The sequence below is a fragment of the Lathamus discolor genome, chromosome Z (genome assembly GCF_037157495.1).
Source record: "Lathamus discolor isolate bLatDis1 chromosome Z, bLatDis1.hap1, whole genome shotgun sequence".
In the NCBI taxonomy this organism is placed as follows: domain Eukaryota; kingdom Metazoa; phylum Chordata; class Aves; order Psittaciformes; family Psittacidae; genus Lathamus; species Lathamus discolor.
Window position 1 is genome coordinate 86,057,693 of NC_088909.1, and position 25,717 is coordinate 86,083,409.

The 25,717-nt window shown below is 39.6% G+C and overlaps 1 protein-coding gene across 2 annotated transcripts in view; it reads right to left on the reverse strand.

The window, feature by feature from the left end:
- Window positions 1-16,241: 16,241 nt before the first annotated feature.
- Window positions 16,242-25,717, reverse strand: part of AP3B1 (adaptor related protein complex 3 subunit beta 1) — a 164,634-nt gene continuing 155,158 nt past the window's right edge. For both annotated transcript variants that reach the window (XM_065661062.1, XM_065661061.1), the window contains exon 27: window positions 16,242-17,004. In XM_065661062.1, coding sequence (XP_065517134.1) covers window positions 16,851-17,004 — 154 coding nt within the window. In that variant the 3' untranslated portion in view covers window positions 16,242-16,850. The remainder of the gene's footprint in view (window positions 17,005-25,717) is intronic.

The window sequence follows — 25,717 nt, forward strand, 5'->3', positions numbered from 1 at the left end:
GGTTCAGATGTACTTTTCTTACGAAAAACAGGTGCTGAGACCTTGTGTTGTGCTAAAGTGAAAGGGGTCAGAGAGAAGGCAACTAGCTTTTTGAGATCCATATGCGCATTGTTAGCCAGTTACTTGCTACAAGACTAAACTGTATTTATGGTAGATGACAAGCAAACCTCATCCTTCTGTTTGGTTAACATCTGGCTAAAAGGAGCAAGAAGCTACAGCGTCTTCAATTTTTCTGAGAAAACAGCGCCTGTAAAGGGGAAAATCATCCATACTGCTTTATTTCATGCTCTCCATGCTAAAACCTTGTCAGGTTTTGAACAGCACTCCACATGATGTTGCCTAAAACACAACTGAGACCTTCAGGAATGATGGCAGGGTCTAAAGCTGCAATATTAATAATGATAAGAATATATTCAAGCAGTAGAACAAAGGGAGCTGCTAGCCACTACAGAAAGTTCCTTAAAAATGTGAAACTCCTTTGATCCACACGAGCTTGTCATAGAGTTATGTAATAAAGCTAAGTCATGTGAATTTGTAATTAAAAGATGAATCAATTAAAGACTGAATAATTTGTGATATAACTGATAACAGGTCAAAGCAAGGTTATTGCAGGAAATGGACTTGACTTTGTGAGGAACATTGGGTATTTGCAGGCTAGCAGAAACTGCTTCTCAAATTAAAGTGTTAGTAAGTAGTCAAAGAACAGAAGTTCACCTCATTAAAAATAAACATCAGGACACACAGTCATAATACTAGACTATGAAAGACAGTCAGTGAAGCAATATAATGAGAAGTGCAATATTACATATATGATCTGAAAGAAACCGTATGTTTACCTTGCTTTCAAACGTAGGCTTTCCTAGCTTCCTAGGCTTTACAAACAGTAAAATGTTTTCACATGCTTTTATTATTTAAATAATGCAAAAAACCCAGCAGAAGGAGACCAAATTTGTAGTTCAGTTGTGCACAAAACAGTCAAAGCTGGCAATGATACGAGACAGGAAGTCATACCAAATCACCTGCAGCACAAGAGTCATCTCACCTCATAGGCTTCCAGAGGAGTAGTCCTCCCAATAACAAGAAAAATTAAAGTCTGGTGGGTTTTCTTTGCTTGTGCTTTGCAAAGCACCTCCAGAAGTCATACAGATGAGGTAGTGGTGCGTCAAATTTTTCCTGTCCCAAAGCAGCTCTCAAGATGCATCTGCCATGAGAAATGTATGGCCATGAAAAAGAACCTCCACTTTCTTATGGAACTGGTCTTCCACAAACATGGATGAAAAATCTCACCATGCTTCCCCTTGTCTGTACATTTTACACAGAGTTCAGGACACAAATCCTACTGCCCTGTGAGATGGCATGAGGGAGGAATAATAGAAAAGGACCCTGTATCACATACATAAGGCAGGATAATTTTATTTAAAATTCCACAAAAGCACTATCAAAACCTAAAATATAGATGTATGTTCAAATACGTCAAAGTACATTTAACACACTGGCTGTAAATACAAAGGGACAAACCTTCCATTCTAACAGGTGGGACTGTCATATGAGAGACAGAGAAGGCTGTACACTACAAAGATCTCAATAGCACATACTGTTTTCCCTTTAAAAAATTATGTCAGTAAAGGCATTTCATTTCTGATTTAGATTTTTTTAGTGAGCACTTTGATTTTTCTCACACTTCTGAGCCACTGGTCCTAGACCTGCTTATTTTCTTTGTCACGTTTGGGGATTGGTGCTATCACAACATCACCTTGGTCTGTTTAGCTGTTCCATTCCTGTAGTAGCATGCATGTAGTCAAAATAACAGTTCACATGGGGAAAAGCAAAGAAAGTATACAAATCTATTGTGGCTGTGCAGACACGTAAGAAAAAGCTAGAGCTTTTCAGCCAAACTGTGTTCAGTTTGTATGCCAAGGGTTCAGTGGCAGAGGGACTATTGGGTTATTTCTCTGAAAAGGTGCCCTAATCTATCCCCATGTTTGACAGAGACAGCTCTATCTGGCTCCAGGGTGGACCTACTGATGGCCAAGGCTGAGGTCATCAGTGATGGTGATAGTGGCTCTGGGATAATATGATTAAGAAGGGGAAGAAAAGTGCTGCAGAGCAGTAGCCAGAGAAGGGAGAGAATACATGACAGCAACAGCTCTGCAAACACCTAGGTCAGTGCAGAAGGAGGGGAGGAGGTGCTCCAGGTGCCAGAGTAGAGATTCACCATTCACCATGGGTGCCGCCCATTGTGAGGCAGGCTGTGCTCCTGCAGCCTGTTTAGGTCCATGCTGGAGCAGATATCCACCTGCAGCCCATGGAAGACACAATGTAGAGCAGGGGAATGCCGAAGGGAACCCATGGGAAGCCTGCACTGGAGCAGGTTTGCTGCAGAACTTGTGACCCTGAAGGGACTCAAGCTGCAGCCGTCTTCCTGAAGTACTGCACCCTATGTAAGGGACTCACCCTGGAGCAGTGTGTGAAGAACTCTCTCCCAAGGGAGGAATCCCACGTTGGAAAAGGAGACCATGAAGAGGAAGAAGCAGCCAAGACACTGTGTGATGAACTGACCACAACCTCCATTCCCAATCCCCTTGTGATGAGAGAAGGGAGGAGGCAGAGAAAATCAAGAGTAAAGTTGAGCCCAGGAAGAAAGGAGAGGCTGGGGGAAGGGGTTTTTAAGATTTGGGTTTGTTTGTCACCATCCTACTCTGATTTGACTGGTAATAAATTAATTTTCCCCAACTTGACTCTGTTTTGCCTATGACAGTAACTGGTGAGTGATCTCTCCCTGTCCTTATCTCGAACCACAAGCCTTTCATCATATTTTCTCTCCCCTGTTCAGCTGAGGAGAGGAGTGATAGAACAGCTTTGGTGGGCACCTGGCATCCAGCCAGGGTCAACTCACCACATAAACCTACTAACTGCAGCTGAAACAAAGCACCAGATGGGAAGAAGGGTACAGCAAATTTCAATTCCAAGCACACACAGAGAAAAAAGCACATCTTTTCAATCACTTTTCAATAACTTGTGCAGTAACAAATGCACTGTTCCCTTAGGAGGTGAACACAGACACCACAGCACGCTGCCAGCCACACCAGTCCTCACTATAGTTTCCATGTTCCGATACTGGGAAGCACCACATTTCCAGTGAGAAAGCTGCTGAAAGCAATGCATTGGCAACAGCTTTTCTCTTTCCCTTGTGCTCTGCAACTCAATCAGAAGAGCCTTTAGATGTGGGGCAGTGAACTGCGACTTCCTTGAAAACTGTGCTTACAGCTATTGTAACTCCAAAAGGAAAAAAATGGTAAGAGAAGATGGATGAATGTGCTCCACACACGATGAAAATTGAAGACAAGCACAAAGTCTTGAAGGAAAATATGCAATAAAACCCAACAACATTAAATGGACACTGGAAATTGATCCCCAAACTTTCTGCATGGTTAAAAGAAGAACTTTGAAAAAGCCAACATAAACTATGGGGTTTTTACTTATTGTTTCCTTGAAGCGAAGTAACTCAAGTGCTTGGTAAACAAACTGCAACTTTTTGGATAGAAAGATGAACAGAAAAGCTGAAGCAATGAAAACAGATGCCAAGCTATAAAGACCTGCTTTGCCAACAGGGCCCTGAGAAAGGAAGATTGCACAGAGATGTTGTTAAGAAAGATATGATGGAATGTAGCAACAGTGAAATATACGTGCATCAAGGAAATTAGTAGTAGAGACTGTGTTATGTTCCTGATTAATTGTTCATTACAAAGCTTTTACACCTGCTGAGAAGCATGTACTTCTGGCCAGCAAAATATTGTGTTATAGAGATGCACTACAGAATTCCTTTGCTCCTCTGAAAATGTAGATGTTGACAGCACTCAGCGATATGAAAAATCAATGACTGATGGCTACCACCTAGTAGCAACTGAGTACCAGAAAGTAGGTAATCTTAATTCAAAATACGTGCAACTCCACATCTTTGTAATTGTCTGTTTGACCACTTCACAGACCAGAGAAAAACTAAAAATCAGAAACTTTGCCAGAAAATGGGAGTACAGGAAAGAGCGAAGCAGAAAGCAACTGAGCAAAATCACTTTCTGTTCCCCAATCACATTGTCCAATTACATAAACCTAAGCAAGGAGTACGTAAGATAAAAGATCAACCAGACTCTGGTATGCTTTGCATGTTCACAGAAAAAAAACCCCAAAAGACTGGAAAGCATCTCATCTGTGTCCTAAAGCTGGACCAGCCCTATGGTATGCCATTGTTTGCTTATCTTGTAATGATTTCTAATTCTGGAGCCTCCACAGCTTCTCTGGCCAGCCTGCTGTGTAGCTGCATAGTCCTACTGTCAGGTAACTTTCCTGTGCCTAAACTGAGCTTTGCTATATCGCTTTGCACCCATCATTGGCATGGGGAGCAAGCTACTCCTTCATCTTCCCAGTGGTCTTTCAGGTGTTCCAACAACTGTTTGCATGTTGACTGAAGTCTCTTATATTAGTCTCTCATATTATCCTCCATGCAGGAATGATGTAGCCTCTGTATCACTATGTGGTGTCATATACACAGGGAAAGTGATACCTTCCCTAGAAGGCAGAGCACCGAAGCCTATGGTAAGTTAAAATACTGTATGCTGACTGTGAAACTGTCCTCTTGCTCATGGAGCATTGCTGTCTGTGCACTCAGATCTGCTCCCTAGATGACAAATCTGGAACTGTTGATCCACAGAACATCTGAATTGCATAGCCAAAGAGAAAATCTACTCTTGACTGGTTCAAAGAAAATAAATTATTGACTTCTATACTGAATTCATATTAGGGATAAGCAGTAAAGCACAATATGGATGGCTCCGTGGCAGGTGAAGGTGATACAAATGGAACAGCCATGATCTCACCTCAAGGAAATAAAGTCTGCTTGAGATACTGACTTTCCTGACCAAGCTTGTACTGAGATGACATTCCCTACCCGCAAACCTTTGGGTACAGGTGGATGCAGACTTTCCATTTGTCTCAGCTTTTAAGGTGTCCAACCGAGGATTTGCTTCTCAGAGCTAGGAACTGAACTGAGATGATCAGGTATTATCTATAGACTCTATTGGTGCATTTAAAATTACTCATTACTTCTGAAAATATACCACACAAACTTTTTCTGTGTGTCTGATCTCCATTTGTCAGTTCTTCTTCCTGATGCTATATTAAGAATGTAACTGCCACATCTCTTGAATTACTTTTAAAAAGATGGGGGCTTATCTTTGAAAGCGGAACAGCAGCTGATTCTTCCAGATTAGGATTCACTATTTTTCTTTACTTCTCCCTGTTGTCCCTAATATGTACATTGTACGAGACACTGTTGCAGGATGGTTGCCACGTAAAATGCGTTTACACTGATATCAAAGATATTGACATATTGGTTTATAGAACACAATGTTTTCATATACTGGTTTTGAACATTTTCTGATTCTTCTGTCTAGGTGAGCCTCTTTCCTTTGTTTTTGGTTTGGACATTGCTTGTGGATATGACCCAGAAGAGGGAACTTGGCTTGCCATAATGCCATGGTCAGCTTTAATTTCAAAGTTATCAGCATATCCTTACAGCTCCTTGTAGATGTATTGCTGGTGAAGGAAGACTGACCCTTGGTTGCTAACCAATGGAAGTAGTGGAAAGGCTTTTTAGTTTGAGCAGTCTGATAAAATGCAATTCCTACAACTTGTTATTAAACTATGCAGAAATTATTAATCATTCGAAACATGAGAAATAACTCATGGGTTTCTTCTCTTAGTCTCACCCAACTTCGGCTGCCCACTTTGATTTAATCCCCAAAGACAATTATTATATTACAGCAACACCTAGAGGTTCCTACTGAAATCAGAGCGCTATTGTGCAAACTACTGTACACACGCACAGAAAAGCATGATCTTGTCGTATTCTGTGGTCTGAATTGGTCAGCAAAAGAAAGACCAGCAGAGGATGTAGTATGAGCCAAGGCAAGAGGCTGCACTCATGCTCACAGGGGTTGTAGTGCTGCGATGCACCTTTGGCACCTAAATGTGAACCCAATCATTCCATCACCCTCCTCACAGAGATCAGTACCAAAACCAGATGGACATCACTGCTGCAGCGATGCCAGGAGCTAAGCTGCAGGAAAGAGGGTGCTGGGGCAGTCCCCATAGTCACCAGTGGAAGAAAAGCGCCTGCTAGGGCAAATACACCCAGGAATCAATGCTCTCACATCCCAGGGGGATTTTTGAGTCCAGAGCAGTAGTTAGAAGGAAGGACAGAGGTTTGACAGCAGTTTTGCTTACCAAAACATATTGCAATAGCTTTGTGTCTGCTATTTAGCCCTGTGGTATCTGTTTTGGAACCGACCAATGGAATATCTGTGGGCTTGCTTTCTCCCACGCCGCTTGGGGTTAAAGAGGGTTACAAAATGTAACAAGGCTTGGAAATCACCCAGCAGCGTTCATTCGTTGCTGGCTCCAGCCTTTATGAGTGGAGAGAGCTTCAGATTTGAGGCTAAATCACTGGTTGGAGAGGACAAGAGCGGACAAAAGGCAAGGGGTACCACATCCGACCTGCAAGTTGGATGTGTAACAAGAATGATTTGGAAATACTGCAAAGAGCAAACTGATCCTGGCAGCAGTGTCAATAGCCTCCCCTGTGAGCGCTAATTATATTATTACGGAAACAGACTAACACAAAACTAAAGCACAGAAACATACATTTAAGATCTGGCCAGATGCCAGCGTGCTCAAGACAAATTCTTCATACCAGATGAATTATGATACTGTGTTATGCGCTTTGTTGGAGTGCTCAGGAGAACTAAGCATCAACCCACATCCTGCTGTGGTCCATATATAGAATGTGTCAAAATATAGAATGCCAACATACTACCCGACCCCAAAGAGCTCACACTGCATTGTGCAAAATCAGAAGGGTACAGGCAGCCTAAAGTGGTGTAGCCCAGCAAGATGGGTGTTTGTCTGTCATACCCGTGGTCCAGCTACTGTCAAGGCAGAGAATTTTAAAAGAGGGTTTTGAGGGAGAACAGCCTGAGTTTACTGATGTTTACAGCGAGGCTGTCATTAAGGAGGAATATAGATTTTTTTAGTTGTTTCCTCTTCTGCCTGTAATCTTATTCCATACCTACCAGGTGAAATGCTCCAAAACAAATATATTGCAATCTATTATCAAGAAACAGGTCACAGATACAAGCATCAATAGCTGCTTGGGAGCAAATAAGAACATTACAAACCATACATCAGGCCCTTGTTTGATGCTTCAAGTTTAAATAATAGCACCTTCCATTTCCTGGGTTGTCAGTAGCAAGTATTTGCTAATGACACCTTAGCAATTCACAAAATAGCAAGGAAGGGGAGAATCCCCACTTTATTTTTGGCCATCAGATGACGCTGAAGAACATGTTTGTGCATGTGGAAGGAGTGGGGGGATATGGGGCCAGAGCCACATGGAGGGGATTTGTATGCAATGGGAATAAATCTGTGAAAATGTGTAAGTGGAGCTGCAGAAGGAAATCTGCAGCCGCCTGAGCCAGGCGGTTGAATGGCAGAGAGGATGGAGGCTATTTGAATACTGATGTGGCCCTCACTTTCTTCCATTTCCATTAATGACATGCTCATCAAGGGCAAACAATGGGACCGGCTGCCTGCGCCTGTCACACTGTGTGGGTGCTGGGAATGCCAGGCTGTCATCCTGGGGCTGCATTTAGAGACCTGCACGCTAATAAGAAGTGCTCTGTGCCGTCAATGCAGACAGGTGCTTCCGAGGCTGGGACATGCTCCATTCCCTTCCCCTGAAACCCTCCTCTCCCAGCCCCCTGACAGACACCATGAAATGCACAAATTAACAGCCCCATCATGTTGGGCTGCTGCTGCCTGCAGTGAAAGCAGAAAATCAAGTTGTCACCCCGGGTGCAGTGATAAAGCCACAGCCTCATTTCTCTGTTGGTGCCCTATAATAGCAAATGCCAGACAGCTGGATGGATTGGGAGGTTTTAGATTAGGGTTCTGATGCACTCTTGCCACTGAATTAGCAGTTGCATTTTTCATGCAGATTATTTGTGTGCAAAGCAAACATCTGGAGAAAGCAAAGGCTCCAGGGTCGGATATTTGACACTTCTTTCCTTTAATGAAGCAGAAATAACAGAAATCACAGAGTGCCTTTGAAAAAGAATTCCCCCTCATCAATGAAAAAGCAAAACCCCTCCTCGATTTCCCTTCAGAGACCCTCCCAGTAAATGCACAAGGCTGTATTTGCAAGCATTTTCCCACTGCCAAACCGAACAAGATTCTTGAACAAAGATGAGCTTGCAACTTTACAGCAAAGATAGATGGAGAAAAGTCACAAGTCTTGCTGGGAAGGCAAAGGGAAGGATGAGCTCTCCAGAGGTATTTTATTTCCACAGCACAGCATTCCTTTTTGGCAGCAGGCTCTTCCTACAGCCACCCACAACCCACTACAGTAAGAGGGTTTAGCCATTTCTGTGTGTGAGTAGCTCTGCCACAGGTGAGAACTGACGTACAGAGCTCAGAATCCAAAGTGGGGCCAAAGCCACTCTGAAACTCCCATTGCCTTCTCACAAAGGCAGGTACCTGGTCTACTGAATGAAAACCAGTGCCAAAATGGAACTGAAGAGAGTCAGCAACAAGGAAGATGAGGGAAGGCAGACACTGACCACACAGATACTTGTCGTGCAGCAGGCACTGCACCAGCAATAAGGAATGGAGAGGCCTGAGCCCTTCAGACTCCAAGGAGTTTAATGACATAATGGCCTGAGAACTTCAACATAAAACAGGAAGAGCAACTAACGAAACTTACAACATAAAAACCCCCCTTCCTGTCATTTTTATAGTAATAGTAAAACACTTTATTGAATTTATGAGCTACATAATGACTATGAAGAATGTAACTTGAATTAGAACCAACTGAGAAGTATAATATCAACTATAAACCCTTTTCTATTACTCCATCCCTTTATCATCATCCTATCCAGTTCTTTTTAAACCAAGGAGTATTGCATTCTTCAAAATTTAGTCTTGAGAATCATCTTCTAACTTCTCATAAATCAAGCAAACACCCAGGCATCTGTAATGGACATTGGGCCAAAAAATCAGGGCATGGCCCAGGAGCAGATTTTATACCTAGAGTTAAGAAATCATTGGGGAAAAAAAGAAGTCAAACAACATTTCTCTGAAGTTGTGCCTCGGAAGGTGCTGGAGAATATGCGGAGGGTTCTGTTTGTGAAACTGCTTAGAAAGGTGCTTCTTTGGACCCCAAAATGCAACTCCTCAGATCAGATCTTCAAAACAAAAGCACAACCCCACAATGCACCCTGTGCAGGTTGGAAGTCCATTTAAGAACAGGCACATTACCAGGACTTTGAAGCACCCTCTCTGGAGCCCTGTAAGTCCCAGGGTTTGACATGAGCAATAAAATCTGCACAAAGCCAGAGAATGCATTGAGGGGCTGTTTATATCCAGATCCATTATTTTTGTGGAGGAGTTTGTAAATGAATGACTGCGGGGGTGGGAAATGTACATAACACAGCTAAAGCAGCATGTTTTACTGTGTTTTCTGATTCCATTTTATTCCTTTAGTCTCTCTGGTCCCCAAGGATTTTTCTGAAGGGCCGATAAAATAAAATGGGTGAAACAAAGCCATAAGCCAGTTAAGTCTGAAAGACATGTCATCTCATCTAAAAAGAAGAAACGGACCATTTCCATGCCTAGGGCTGACAGCAACGCCTGAGTTAGCAATAGCGCTATTCCATTTGATTTATAGAATAATGGGGTGACAAATGATGACAAAAATAAACTTTTACTGCACTGAACTGCTCCTTTATTTATGAAATTTGGCCAAGTAGTGAAATCTTTTATCTGCAAGTTGTAACATGGAGTGGAAACGAGCGATTATGGTGTGGTAATAGTAATCCAGTGATGGAGGCCGAGTCAGTCGGAAATGGATTGAGGTAAAATAACTACCGCACCATGATAAATGTGAACAGCGCTTTGCTGACAGATGATCTAACAGGTGTTCATAACAACTATATAAGAGGATTTATTTATGACTAGCCACAGCCGCAGCACTGTAAATCAGCTTCAGCAGCTGCACACCACTGAAACCAAGTCCCTGATGGAGAAACAGTGCAAGAACCCAAAAGAACACAATTCACTCCAGAATCTTAATCATCAAATAACATGTTTTTTTAAGTAATTACACCACAGTGCAGGATCAGAATGACTTTCGATTATGCGAAGCTCAGTCATCAACTAACTTTGCCAAAACCCAGGCACTGGCAGAGGCCTGCAGATCTGCCTGGAGCAGAAGAGTTCCTTCTGGAACCAGTATCAAAGAGGTGCCCTTCCTTTCCCCATGCCCCTGATAAAAGAAGCCACTTTGGTGCTGTTCTGGCATGGTGCTGCTACAGTAAGGAGAAGAACGGAAGGGCTCCTCTCTGTCTCACCAGGGCGCACTCGCTCTTAGCTGTGCCAAATCCAAATGTCTGGAGGGCTGTGCTCTGAGCCCTGTCAGAGCCACACATCCTACCAAAACACTGCAGACTCACAGAAACTTTCTGAGGTCTTTAAACCCAAATCATTCAAAGCATTCAAATTCAAATAATTAATTGCAAATATTCTGTAAATATCTGAATAAAGACAGCTGAGGGAGGAACCGATGGTACCAAGTGGGAGGGATACCTGCTTTTTGCCAGAATTGGAAAAACCAGTTAAAAAACTTAACTGAATTGGTAATTCTTTAATCTCTTCTACTTCCCTCACAACTGATGTTTTCAAGCCATATGGAATACCATTTACTTTCCAAACAGGATTTGTCAAGTGCTGGTATGTTATGCATTGCTGGTGCACATGCAGAGTGCAACTAAACGCCTAAACATCCTCATGCAAATATATGAAATCAGGTCAAACCAAAATGAGAGTGATAGGAAACAATGAATGCTGCGGGGACAAGTTATTCTGTGTGCAAAACACCATCTGTGAAGAGAGGGACCTGCAGTGAGGTGCGTTACATGCAAGCCTCCAGTCACCGTTTGGGGAGCGGGGCTTGCTGCCTCTCTGCTGACCTGCATGCACCCTAGCCTGCCAGCTACTGGGGGCCACTCTGGTATCAGCTGAAAGCATCAAGGCCTCAAAGCCCTGTGAATGTTGAAGTCCTTTGGCTGCTGGTGGTGGCTAGAGGTGACAAGGGAGCTATTGTTGTCAGATGTGCTGTGTTGCAGGAGAAGATCTAACTCTGCCTCTTGCAAGGCTCCTGCCCTCCCTGTGCCTCCCTTGCCCACTCTGCTACAGCTGCTGGACACCAGGTGTTGCCTTGAGCCCGAGCTGGTGGGCGTCCCACAGCCCCAGATAAGGCTGAAGCTCAGAGGGGCAACTGGAAGCACCAGTGTGCTCCCCTGCTTTGACCAGCCATCTCCCTGAACTGCTGCCATTTGCCATGGCAGCAGCTGAATGGGTGCCTGGTACAAGGGGAAGACTTCCACCACCTTCCCACCACCCATCTGGCATCCACCAGCACTGCCACCTTTTAAAATGCAAAATTTAACACACCCTCGGGAGGGCAAGGGGGACCCAAGTGCATGAAGAGCTCTCGTTTTCTCTTGGGGAAGCTCTTTTTGCAGTGCTTAGTCTATATCCTTACCAGGAGAAACCAACAGATCTCAGCTGATCCAGAGTCAGGCGTGGAGATGTGGATGGTCATTCAGAGCACATATTCTGCATTAGATGGTGCTAAGGACAGAGTTGCTGTCCCCTTCCCTCTCCTGTGAAAGCCACAACTGAGAAGACAGGCAAAGGAGAAGGCCTGTCGCCAGGGGCAGGGTGAGAGCAGGCCGGAAAGGACTGGAAAAGCAGTGGTGGAAGCCAGTAAAACTCATTGCTGCCCTCTCTTTTACTGGGCACAATGTGAAAAAGGAATTTAGAATAACACTGTTGTATAGATATGTGTATATGCAGTAGAATGTACACAGGAATTCGAGTGGACTGGGACTTGAGGCAGTATGATCACAGTATGGGCTCAGTTAACCAGTCACTGAAGAGTAGTTCACCTTGTACCTTCTGAAACAAAATCAGTCAGCTGTAGGACTGGAAATGCAGTGTTCGTCAGCTCCTTCTCTTCCAAACAGGTTCATTGGACTGTGCTACATAAAGCACAAGTATAACAGATAATAGGAAAATAACCTGAACAGAAACATTGCTTTTATCAGGGTTGTGTACAAAGGCTTCTATCAGCAATGAAACTACACTGTGCAAACACAGCAAAGCTTGCTGTCTGCACCACAAAACATTCAATGTAACACATAAGAACTATAAAAACATGCACTTTATGATAAAAAAACCCCAACAAAAATATAGGGAAGAGGAGTAAGACAAATTGACAGAAAGTGAGGAGAACGCAGGTTCTCGTATGCTTGTGTCAGGCACCCACTGAAAGCTGGATATGGGCCTGGGAAGATTCAACTAACTTACTGGAATCCTTGTGAGGGCATTTAAATATTAACTTAAAATTAATTCAAGCACATAAGATATTGGATGCAGGACTAGACAGTTCAGTAATTGAACATTTTAAAAAAAGAGAACTAATTATGGTAAGGGATCATTGTTAAACAAAATGTGCAAAAGGATTCATCCTATCAGCAAATATCAGTAATTTGCTGTCCTGGGTTCAGCCGTAGCAGTCATTTTTCTCCTTAGTAGCTGGTGCAGTACTGTGTTTCTGACTTCCAGCCTGGAAACAGCGCTGATAACACCGATGTTTGTAGCTGCTGCTCACCAATGTTTACTCTGACCAAGGACTTCCTGAGTCTCATGCTCTGCTATGGAGTAGGGGAAGTCAGGAGGAAGCAGAGACAGGACACCTGACCCAGACTAACCAAAGAGGTATTCCATACCACAGCACATCATGCCCACTATATAAACTGGGGGCAGTTACCCGGAAAGGTTAAATCACTGCTTGGTCGGGCTGGGTATCGTTTGGCAGGTGGTGAGCGGTTGTATCCTCTCCCCTTGTTATTTCACTTATCATTATTGGTGGTAGCAGTAGTGATTTGTGTTATACCTTAGTTACTGGAGTGTTCTTATCTCAACCCATGGGAGCTACATTCTTTCCTTTCTCCTTCCCATCCATCTGGGAGTGGGGGAAGGAAGAAGGCGGGGAGTGAGTGAGCAGCTGCATGGTTCTGAGTTACCAGCTGGGCTTAAACCACGACATTGGCCTAAGCTTCAGATCAAGATTTAGAGCCCTTACGGCTTTTTGTATTCTACCCAACATATATCTGCATATTCCTTTGCTAATATATTTTTCCAGTTCTGTTCCTTTTAGCAAACATCAGTTATATTGGAACAGCAGATGACCAGAGCTTAAGTACCTGCTGTAGTCAAAAACTGAGAAAAAAAAACTTAATTCCCTCTTCCGATTTACATACACTGCTTTAGAAATGTTATAGAATGCCACCTTGTTCCTGAGTTAGTAGAAAAGGTGATCAAGAAAGCCCAATTTATCTTTTCCATGCCACTCATTATTTCATGTAGTGTATCATGTCCCTGCCCTAAAAACACTTTTATTATTTCCACTATCCTTTCACATGGTATTCTATTTGTATCTTCCAGTATTTTGCTCCTAGCTGTAGACCTATTTCTACTTCTGCTATTTTTCTTCAGAAATTAGTTATTAGAATTAAAGCAGGGTAAGCAGGAAAAAAAAATATCCTTTTACACAACATCATAAAATGTGAAAGAGGAAAAAAACATTATTTTGACTGTCATACATCAAGCCTACATTTATATTCTGCTATCCAAAGTAATGTAACAACTCTTCTCCATACCTTATTCTTTCCAAATGGTTTGTGTTCTTTTGGAATAGCTGAATTAGAAAATTCAGTTATGAAGCAGAGAAAAAAAAAACCAACCCAAATTTATTCCTCTTCACAAATTGGCATGTGTGTGTGTGGAAACAACCAGGGAGCAAAGAGCAGGTGAACTGTCAATCTCTCACTTCATTTGTTTGCCCTTGCTCTTCTTGCATAATTCTTCAATCCATAATTACCAGCATGAGTTTTAAAGCTTGGATGAGATCACAATAATCTTGGAGTCTCTGAGTTTTACTTCTCTTGGGCACAAGTGAAATAAGTAATTAATAAAACTAGACCCCAAATTACTACAATGTATATCAGTTTGTAGTTGTTTTTTTCTATGCTTCTGAAGGCCCCACTGAACTTGAACTGTCCATAATTTAAGTAATCAACCCTCATCTTCCACTCCCTAAACTAGACCTTGATATAATTCCCTAATCATCTTAGCAAAACCCACCTCACCAGCCCTGCAATGCCTTGCTCCCGTACCCCGAGTTGTGCATGCAGTTGTGTTCCAAGGCTGCCCAGGTCCATATTGTTGCAGAAGCTTGTAGTTCTCGGTGCACAGCTCTTGACTGAAAAGCCTGCCCACAGAGGTAGGAGCTGCTGATAGCTGGTACAAGCACATCACTGTGAAGTGAATTCTAGACTGCGATTTAGACTAGTCATCTACTTCACATCCTAATAATATGCCTCTGTAAGTGATGAAAAGTATGGAAGAAATTGGATAAAAATAGCACACAGCAAAACCAAGAGCTATTGTTAACTACTGCTAACTGGCTGAATTATGACAGAGTGCAACTTCTACTCTAAAAATATGTACATATGCTCATGTTTATATTCCTGAAGAGCTTTATTATGTGCAGCGATATTTTACTATTTAAGTATCTGTCTTTAAATAAAGTTTCTCTCCAAATTACTATTTGGGGAAGACAGCATGAATTTTCAAATCACACAGCCCAGATACCTGTATTGAGTTACTGAACCACTGGACCAAGTCTGAAAGCGTTGAAATATGTAAATTAATACCAGAAACTCCCCAAATATCCTATACACATTTCTGGGCTTCACTAGTGAAGGGTATAAATTACTCTAGGGAGGCAAAAATTACTCAGCACCATGTGCAGCTTAGAGAGTATTAATATGCTTTCCTTTGACTTAACACTGCTGAAAAAAACAATTCATGTTTTCTCCTTTACAAACATGGTTGAAGCTTTTGGAGTTGTCTTTTCCCAGGAAGTGTGGTTCTGCACCTTTTTTCACTGCCTTCTCATTGAGCCTTAATATCAAACACTATGTAACAGCAACCTGCATTTTCTCTGAGATGACAGTATCTTACACAATGATTAATTTTTCATGTTTGAATAACTTTTACACCACACTTGAGAACTGCAGTTCAACAAAAAACTAACTGCAGGATTAAGACTTCAGAAAATAATTTAAATGTTGATTAAGAGTATGTACATTCCTGTTGAGGGCAAAAGATTCTTGTTTCTTTGTCTGAAAAATGTATTTTGGCTGCTAGCAAACCCTAGAACTGAATTTCTCACAGAAGTGCTACTTACATGCCTAAAAAAACCCTACCCCTCTTCGGAATTTGCCAATAAACTCTGCTACACGTTGGAGCTACCTTGTAGCTTTAGTAGAAAATTTTAGAAGAATTTTCTAGTGTGCAGCAAAGCAGCATTTCTGATGAAGCAGGACTTCCTGTCACCCAGCAAGCTAAACAAAACCAACACCACTTAGCATCAAAGGACCATGCAAGGGTCCTGGTGACAGAGCAAGGGTACTCTTGTCAAAATACCTTTTTGGTGTCACACAAAAATCTGTAGCAGAGCCATGAGTTACTAGGAAAAGTCATGCTGGAAGTGAGGAGAACTGATACGAAATGACAAAGCTCAGCATTTGCAGTCCTACCATGTAACCAGAATGTGAAGGGAAGGTGAAAATCAGTGACATACAGGCTCCAGGCAGAAAACTGGGTGCAACAAAGTTTTCATGGCTGTTGCTCCTTTCAGCCCTAGTTGAGTGGAAGCACAGGTGGGAGACTTTTTAATCTCAGTTTACGAAAGAAATTGGCAGCAAAGATCTGAATAACTTATTAAGCTAGATGACAGTATTTGTCACAACAGCCTAATAGTATTTCATGTAATACACCTAACAATTAGATCAGTATTATATGAATGGGCCAATTTGAAAATAGGCAGTTACTGGCTTCATTTATTAACAAAAGTGTATCCAACATAGCAGAGAATTACGGTAAGAGCTGATGTGTATGTAGCATCCTACTTTGTACTTATTTTAATTAACCAGTTATATACAATACTAGTGATTATTGTTATCAGTTCTCTACCAAAACAAGAAAGAGGAAGCCTCTGCTCATAGCATTACTTTATTGGCATCTTAACAGAAATATTTCAGAAAATGGCAGTAGGTGGGAACAATGTTTTTAATAGACAAGTTCAGGTTTACAAGCATTTCCAGAAAGCAAACACCGTTTTCCTGTACCTATTGTATTTTTACACTTATGCAAAAAGCCCTCTCTGAACCACATTGTTGTTGTTTATATTGCTGGAACCTACCTGCCATTTTAACTCAGTTTTCAAGCAGTGTGATTTCCCTTGAACTTTATTATCTAGTATTTGTCCACTAAAATGGGGAAAACTATTAGGGAAGAAAGGTAATGAAGGAAGGGAGCAGGGAGCAGAGAGGGAAGGACTAGGGCAGAACAAACGGGAAATACATTTTAAAGCACAGATAACTGACAGTAAAATATATGTTCTTTGGTTAGCAAGCAGAAAAAAAAGGAAAGGACTTGCGTACATGATAGATACACACTAGCATTCTAAAGCAGAAGACAAGAATGTCAAGAGTGTATTCTTCCCCCACTGCCAGATGGAAGGGCTATTATTATAAATGAAAGGCAGCACTAGTGGATGCCAGGCACTTTTGTTGTGTGCCAGATTCTGAAGTCCAGATGTAAGCAGGTTACCCCTGGGACAGGACAGGCTTCAGCTCCCGCAGCAGAACAGAACCAATCACAGTTTTCTCAGTGTTTATGACGAGCTGTGCTGTAGAGCTCTCCTTCAGCTCCACTGTGACTAGCATCAGTGACCCACTGTGCACAGTCTTAGCGGCAAACCTGGAGGGGAAAGGAAAAATAAAAAATAAAAATCACTGAAGATCTAAAGGTCAAATACTGCTAATATTTCTTTCTGGAAAAGTTAAACGAGCTCAAATAAAATAAAATGCCTCCAATTTCATTAATGCATTTCAGGGGATAAACCATAAAACCCTCCATAAATACTTCAGATAGAAGTTATTCAGCATTGTGTAAATATTTCTGCATTTAAGAAAAAACAAAAAGTATAATGCAAAATTGTGTATTTAATAGCACAAACTAAACACTATTTAAATAAAATTATGTAAATTATGATTCTTCCATTCATCCATAATACTCATGCACATTGGCAACTTGAATTCAGCTGAATGGAGTTTCCTATGGATAACTGTCATTATCTGGTGTTCTAAAGAAAATGTAACTATGTTAAATGTAGTAGAGCACTTCCAAAAAGCAAAATTATTGTACTTCTAGAAATGTGCATCCTCCTGCCATCTTAGGAATTAATTCAAAGTAAACCCAGTCAAAGTTACAAACATCTAACACAATTATTTGAAATGATGGTAACAGCAAAACATCAAATTATTCTGTGACTTTATCTATGTAATATTTAATATAAAAATATGGCCAATAATTATAAATATTTTAGAATTTTTAAAAATCATGGAAAACAAATAAAACCCCTCCAAAAGCCCAACCAATCATATAAACAAAAGTTAGGTTTAATGCACCATTACTAAATTCCAAGACATGAAGAACCCACTAATTACACGGAATTAAAAGCAAAACTAGCCTTTTAAGCACCGCAATTGACTGAAAAGCCATTTTAGGCACAATGAACTTCTGTCAATCCTGTTAATTCATTCTGCATGCACAGCCAGGCCCAAGAGACGGGAAGAGAAGGAAGAGGATGGCAACAGCCTCCTCTTCCATCTTCCACAAGGAGCGCACCATGGGTTTTTTCTTGCCCTTCGCCTCCCCCACCTCCCTTGATTACTTGACAACAACAAAGTTGCTGCGCATGGGCTTTTGAAAACACTAACAAGTGTAGAGCAGGTCTGTGACCCAGTCTGACCCCACTTTGCAGGGCCAATCTCCTCTCCTCTTTCTGAATGACACGTGTCTGAATCAGAGCCATCTGCCTCAATTTGCGCAACATCTTCAGCCACAATAGGACCCAGTTAGCCCTGACAACAGCTCACAATACAGAAAAATCAAACTGCTGGGCTGACAGCACGCTGTGGGCTATTCAAGAGCAAACCAACTGGTCAGTGTCTCATGTCTCACAATTAGCATGGGCCTTGCAAAGCGCCTGCCCAAGCCCTTGGGGATCTGTTTAATTACCATCAACATAAAGGAGGGAGTTTATCAGGAGATACTCAAAAAAACTTCACTCTAGACTTAATTAAAATATTAGCCACTTAAGCAGGAAGCAGGTTCTCTTTAAATGAGAAGTAATCTCTCTTTTTTCTTTTTAGAATACGCATACCAAAATCTCATAACACATTATACTAATTAAGGAAACACGGGGCACTTCTCTAATGTCACCCATCACAGGTCAATCTATTTCTTTTGTCCGGATTATAGATACATTCAAAGACCTCTCCCTTTAATATGAGGTTCTAAACCAACATTACTATTATAAAAATTATCTACTTAGCTAGTTATATCAATGATTTCATCTATTTGCACTGAGATGTAGAAGATGACTATTTCTCTGGTTGATTTTGACAGGGGGGAAGGGATAATTATAGAAACAATAGTCTTATTAGTCACTTTATTTACTTAACAGTTGTGTCTTGGGACAACACAGAAGCAGATTATGTCTGAGCATGCACATAAATAGGTTGGTAGTTGGCACTCCCGCTGTGTTTCATAGCCTCAAGGCGTGATTTTACCCTCTCTTATTAAAAGCTGAAAGTGATACAAAATCAGCGGTCTGCAAAAGCCAAGGTGGCCCAAAGCATCACAGATAAGTTTTGCTATGGCATTTTTACATGTGGATTTGCAAAATCACATAGTGAATCAATAGTACTTTTCCATACATCTGAACAAAATACATAAAATCAATAAAATGTGAGTTTGTATGTGGTTTGCAAGATGCAAAGGGTCTGATACTGGGATGATTTTACACAAAGCATTAGTATGCGTAACTAACCATTGGCTAATTGGTTTGTATCAATGGTCACCGATCTGGAATCGCTTGGTGCAAAAAAAAGAACTGGAACAATACACGATGACTTAGTTTGCCATTAAAAAGGGTGTATAGACGAACAACCACACAATGGATTTACCACTGATTTTGAACTCTAGAAATCAAAATCTGTTCCTTAAAATAGGGAAGATAAATTTGTTTCTAAGGAGAATAATAACACATATATGCATGTATGATCTCTGAAACTGAACAGAGTTATAAAAGGATGAAGCAGCAGTTGACCTTCAGTTAGAAGACACTAACAGTAAAACTGATTTGCTAAATATTTAGATACTTTATAAGTACTGCCACTGAAGGATTTGGTTAGTAGTGTTTTTTCAACTAAGTACATGTTACTGCATTTCTATGCTTACTCTTAAAAAGCCTACCTGGATTTTCCAAAATGGGTGTTCTGCTCAGCAAAATGCTTAGACCAGAAAGCCATAAAAAAAAAAAAAAAAAAAAAAAAATCTTTCAGCAGCAAAGAGTCATCACTCTAATAGTATACTAGATATTTATTATTTGCAAGAAACCTTTATTTTCCCCACAAGGTCAGTAATGATTTTTTTACTTTTTCTGAAAGTTGATAATGCCTTAAAGGTTAGAATCTGAATTAAAAAAAAATTGCAAAAAGATAATAAAACCTATCAGAATTCATACAATGAAATAAGCCTTGGAAATGGCCCTGCAGTACATTAAAATCTATCTTGTAAAGTGGTTGGTTGTAGGTCCAAAAGGACTTGTCCTATGGACAGCTCTTAGCATATGACATTGTATTATGAACATGGTTCTGTTGCAACAAATGATGCATCAGTGAATATGAAAAAAAAAAGAAAATAAATGAGAATAGCACTCAGAAAACAGAACCAAATATTTACTAATAATTTGAAGATGGTTCTTCCTGCTACACTGGAGTTATTTTCTATTTTTCTTTCTGTGATAATATTAATTATAAAATTGATTTTACTTAATTAAAAATATTCAGGATGATTTGCAACTGTTAATAGCTTTCCCATTTAAAAAAAATCAAGACAGATTAGACACCCAACAATGTGAGGTATATTTTTCCAAATATATTAGTTTCTTTTAAATGAATGTTAAACATTCTGAGGCTATGTGACATGAAAACACACAAAAAAAAAGAGGAGTTCACAGATTATTTCTCCATAAATACAGTACTTTTCAGTAGATAAGGAAATATGTATTAAGAATCAATTCTAAGTCAACATCAAGAAAGGACTGTATATTTTTAGAAAGTCACTTGTCTTTCAGGAGTTAAAAATCAAGTACACATTCTTGGTCACTTTCTATGAAGATAAAATTTGTTAATGATTATCATATAGAAATATTTTTTTATAGTTGATATAAAGGGAAATGACAGAGCACCAGTGTTGTGGTTTAACCATACAATAGTTTAACATCATTCAATGGTATTAACCATAGAATAGTTTAACTATCCAACAGTTCAATGTCACAATGCGACAGCAAATGCCAAAAACCGGCTTTGCAATGATGACTAGCCTAATCACAGACTAGCAAGTTTTTCCCTTTACTTGTGAACAAAGGATAGCTACAATCTACAGGAGAGGCATTTTACGGGGAAAGGTTATGAAAATTCCACACCAGTGAATAGACAGCAGCAGAGTAACTCAAAATCTGCTCTTTAAAATTCAACATTTGAGAAAGTAAATTTAGACCTGAATGGTCACTACTGGGACAACTGTTTACAGCAGAGTAAGTTTGTTATGCATAATTCAACAGCATTAAAACATATATTCTCTCCTGTCGGGTGCTCTTCTCTCTCTCTGGTTTTTCTTTTCAAGCTAAGCTTTTTCCTTTATCTGTTCTACTGCTTACCAGAAACAGTGACAATGGCCCATGGAGGCTAAAACTTTTTTTTTTTTCCATTGCCTTTTCTTTAGATCTTGTACATGAAACCTTCAATTACTGCCTGCTGAAGCAGATAGAATCCTATTAGTAAGAAAGACAATCAGAAGATGCAATGCCCTGCCCTAGCTGTAGAAAAATAATTAGTCCAAAGTTGACAAATGTGTAATCAAGTTATGCAATGAATATATCCAAAGGGGGGGAAAAAACCTACTGTGAATTTGTCTTCAATTTGTAAATATAAGAATGAACAACTGGAAGTACCTTCCAGTCTATTAATTGGACAACAAAAATATTTACATTTTTATTACTCTGAATCTTCATCTTACTCTGATAAATTCTATCATGTACAGGTTTGACTCTATAATTAACATTCGATCTAAAAATCAGCTAAATTACTAATTACCTGTAATCATTCTCTTTGTAAGCAGTAGAAAACATGAAAAAGAACTATACATAATAGCATTACTATGTACGAGTTCTGACCTGGGGATAGAGTAAGCTTAATGCTAAAACATAAGCAGAAATATTCTCACAAAAAGGATTTTTTTTTTTTAACATGGTAATTTTAATATCTTGGGAAAAAAAACCCCTTGTCTAACATTGGTTATTATTAATAAAATTTGATCAATATTTACCTTAAAAATAATATTATAGTTGACATTTTTTCCAGTATGTCATGTGACTTTAATACTATCTTAGAATAAATTGTTCAAAACACTTAACTCATTACCATAATGCAGTTGTTACCAATATTAACTATTTTTGGTTTTAATAAAATAATGAAACTGTAAGGTAAACTGCAGTCAAACCTGTATTACGTTTTTAAAATTCATAGTTCTATTGCCAAAATAGATTTTATGTTTGTCCTCAGCTGCCAGTGAGCAGCTGTGCTGCACCTCTAACAAAAATGCAGCAATGCAAGTGAGTTTTCTAAACTTAACGTTCAATACACAGCACTACTACACATGTTCAAAAAGATGCTGCATGAACTTTTTATCATTCTCCAGATTTACCTTTACTTCAAAAATTCCAGCATTTTTGTATGTCGGTACTTATACCTCTTCCCCAAAACTTCAATAAGCTAAAAGCTTGAATCAACATATTTGGTCCTCACATCTACAAAAATACCACTGTAATTCTCAATCTATTTTGTTTTCTCATCTAGTTTATTCTTTTTATTTTTCCTAAAGATCAGGCATTTAGTATGGTAAATATTTGAGAATTACATAAGTCAATTTTTAAAACAGGCTATACATTTTAATTTGCAGAAAAAAATTACTTACTTCCAAGAAAGTAAGCTACCTTACAAAAATATATGAAAATATTAAGGCTCCTCAGAGATCTTTCAAATTAAAGATATTCTTCCGCTTGGTTAGATTTTTTAAGTGTTAAATGTTTTTTGTTTAAATAACCGGCTCAGAAGATTCTTGTTTGTTTTTCAAAGAAAATGCTGCATATATTTTTCACTTTACAGCATTCAGATACAAAAGCGGTGCTGCCCTCTAGTGGACAGCAAATAAGCTAGGCTAGAACTATCTATTTTGATTAACCTCGTATGTAAAATGACTCACACATATACTTTTAATATTTAGCTAAAACCTGATTTTCCCACGTTATTTTTAAATTTTGCAATCCACATGCAAGCTCCTTAAATACAATAATATATTATAAATGTTAAGGGCCTTAAAATGATGTTGTAGAAAGGCTCTTGATCAAGTATTTTTACCAATTAATCAAGATCTTTATGTGCTGGTAATATGTGAAAATCGTATTAATACATATAGGGCCCCTCTTTATCAGGCAGAAAAGTTTGAAGGTTTGGAGCATTAGGATTTGATTAAGACATTAAGGAGTATCTAGTAAAAAATACTGAATGAGTACCTTCACATTTAAAAATTTGTTTTATTTCATCTAGAAATAAAAATGTTTACCTAAGAATAGTGACTTATCAGGAAGACTTCTAGTGCTGTCCAGCAAAAAAAAAAAAAAAGAAAAAAAAAAAGAAAAAAAAAAAAAGAAAAGAAGAAATTGTTAGCCCAGTTGGGCAGGTTTGTTTGATTGATTTTCAGAAAAGCTAGAATTACTTCTATCATAAATCAAGAAAACATTAAGAATTTACAACTTCTGGTTACAACGAAGGCTGAAATTCTGTGGATGTGGATATACTATAATCTTCAGAATTCTGTCTCCTATAAGTAAAGGCTACCAGAGAAACTGCTTTGCCTAGGGTATTTAGCTCTAATTAATTCCTACTTGAGAAATTAGGAAGCAAAACCAAGGCTGCATGTCTATTAGAACTTTATTTACTCAGCTACACATTGTAGCTTTCTAGAAGAGGAGAAAAAGATGACTGAGCCCCACAGCTAAGGAACCACAGAAGCAGAACAGTCCACATAACTGCGTCAAAGGAGCAAGATTTCACTTCATTTAAGCTCTCCGACAGGCCAATGGCTTAGTAAAAAATCTTAGGAAGGATTTTTGTGCGCACACAGAGCAGAAATGGTCTTTAAAAGGTCTTCCTGGATTTGTAAGACCTGTTTGTCAGGTGCTGAGAACATACGTTTGGATTCAAATGAAGCAGCTATAAACAATTTATATTTCTAAGAAATCTCTACACTGTGTTTATCATCAATATATAGGTGACAGCACTTCCTTTCTGACATTCTGGAAGCAGATGCAGTTGGTAGTTACGGTAAGCTGATTGGGTCTATCACCAACCTTCTGCCTGAGAATTCTTCCAAATTCAGTACAAATTGGAAGTTTAAAATTTTCCAGGTGAACCCCTTTAAATGGGGTTTTCTTCAGTATAAACCTATCTATACATATGCACAATCACATAGCTTTTCTTCCCACAGTAAGTGTTGCTGGATTAAAAAGATGTGGGAAGGATAACTGATTACTAAGCATGCCATTCTCTGATAACCAAAATTGTCTGTAAACAAAAACCTCTTTCCTTTGAGAATCAGTCTGCCAATATACTATAAATGGGACATGACAGGTTGCAAAATGATAAAAAGGGTTGAGTACAACCAGACTGTCAGGCTGATTCATGGGATGGGGAATAAAGGCTAGTGAAAAACAAGTGTTGATCCTTGGACTTCTGATTTTCAAGCATTTTATGAAAGTTTCTATGTTGGGTCTACTTGCTTTCATGTTCTTCAGGACTTCAATGCTTATCCAGTGCAGTGTGCTTACTGTCATATATAAAAAAAATTACACAGTATAGCTTTGATTTTGGTAAAAGATACTAATGCAAACCTCTAAAAGACAGGTGGAAGATACGTTACATCTCATTCAATACTTGCTTATTCACAAAACCACACAGGTCATGGGTATGCTAAACTATGATGTACTACAGACAGTAATCTCTGAACAAAATGACCGAACCTATATGGTTCGGTCAAGTGCCATTAAAAATATAGATCCCAAAAGCAGCATAGTCACTGTGTGCAATGGTGTGCTTTAGCTAATTAGACCTGCACCAGCAATGAGCAGAAGTGCTCCTTCGTACTTCTTGTTTAAAAGCTAGCTTGTTTGCAGCTAATTCAGGTGTCTACTATGAAGACACACCAAGAGATTAGAATCTTCCTTCCACAAGTTCTGGTGATCTCTAGGAAGGAGAGACAGCTATCAGAATGACAACTTTCATGATTGTAACGGAGAAGGTTATTAAATTTGTTATTTTGCAATGTGAAATGGCTGTTCTGAAGCTGATTAAGGCTTCAGTGTTGAAAGGAGCTGAGGTGTGATTGTCTTCAAAACCACAGGTTGTTGCTATTGGGTTGCTGAAATTACAGACTTGCCCGTATCGAATTAGAGGACTGAAATGAATGCTGTCATGTGTCCCAGAGTGCTGAGGTCAAAGGTTAAGGCCATCCTGATAAACTGCAGAAAAAAGAGATGTAGATGACACCATGCTCACATTCTAACCCAACTATTTCCTGTTACTAATTGTGGATTGCTCCAAAATACAACAGCAGTGACAGACTAGTTCAATGGACTATTAAATTAGTTTAGGTTGACCAAAATTTGTTCTTCATATCCAACCTGATAGGTTCAGACTTTTATCTGACTGACTGGGTAATGTACAAGTAAAGTCTTTGAGAACAAAAAGCATGGAAAATTCTACCTTACATCATTTTGTAGAGCCATGGTCACTGAGAGAAATGATCTACTAGAGTGCAATGTATCCCATTTAAGAAATGCTTCAGGAAGTAGAAGGCAGGAAGGAAGTCAGTTCAAGACAGCTTGATTCTCCATTTCATTACACATTATATTCTGACGTCAACGGAATCCCTCAAGCATAAAATAAAGTGAAAGAGGGAAGAAGCAAAACCAGCTTGCTTCTGAAGATGCCAGCTCTGAACAGACTTTTTTGTTATATGCTACTGTGTATGTATTAAAAGCTTTTGCACCATCTTTAGTAGGGAGTGAAAATGTGCATTTCCATTATTGTCTTTCTAAGCCAATTCACCCTGAAATACCTCTCCTTTATGCAGAGAGCCTTACACAAGAATTGACAATATTTTGACATTTTCAAGGGGTACATAAGAGCATTCAAGTCTAAAATTAAAGTTTGCAACTCGTCTTTTCAGTTTGTCACCACCTGTTGCCTTTTGCTATATTAGAAGTCAAGAAAATGAAGATTAG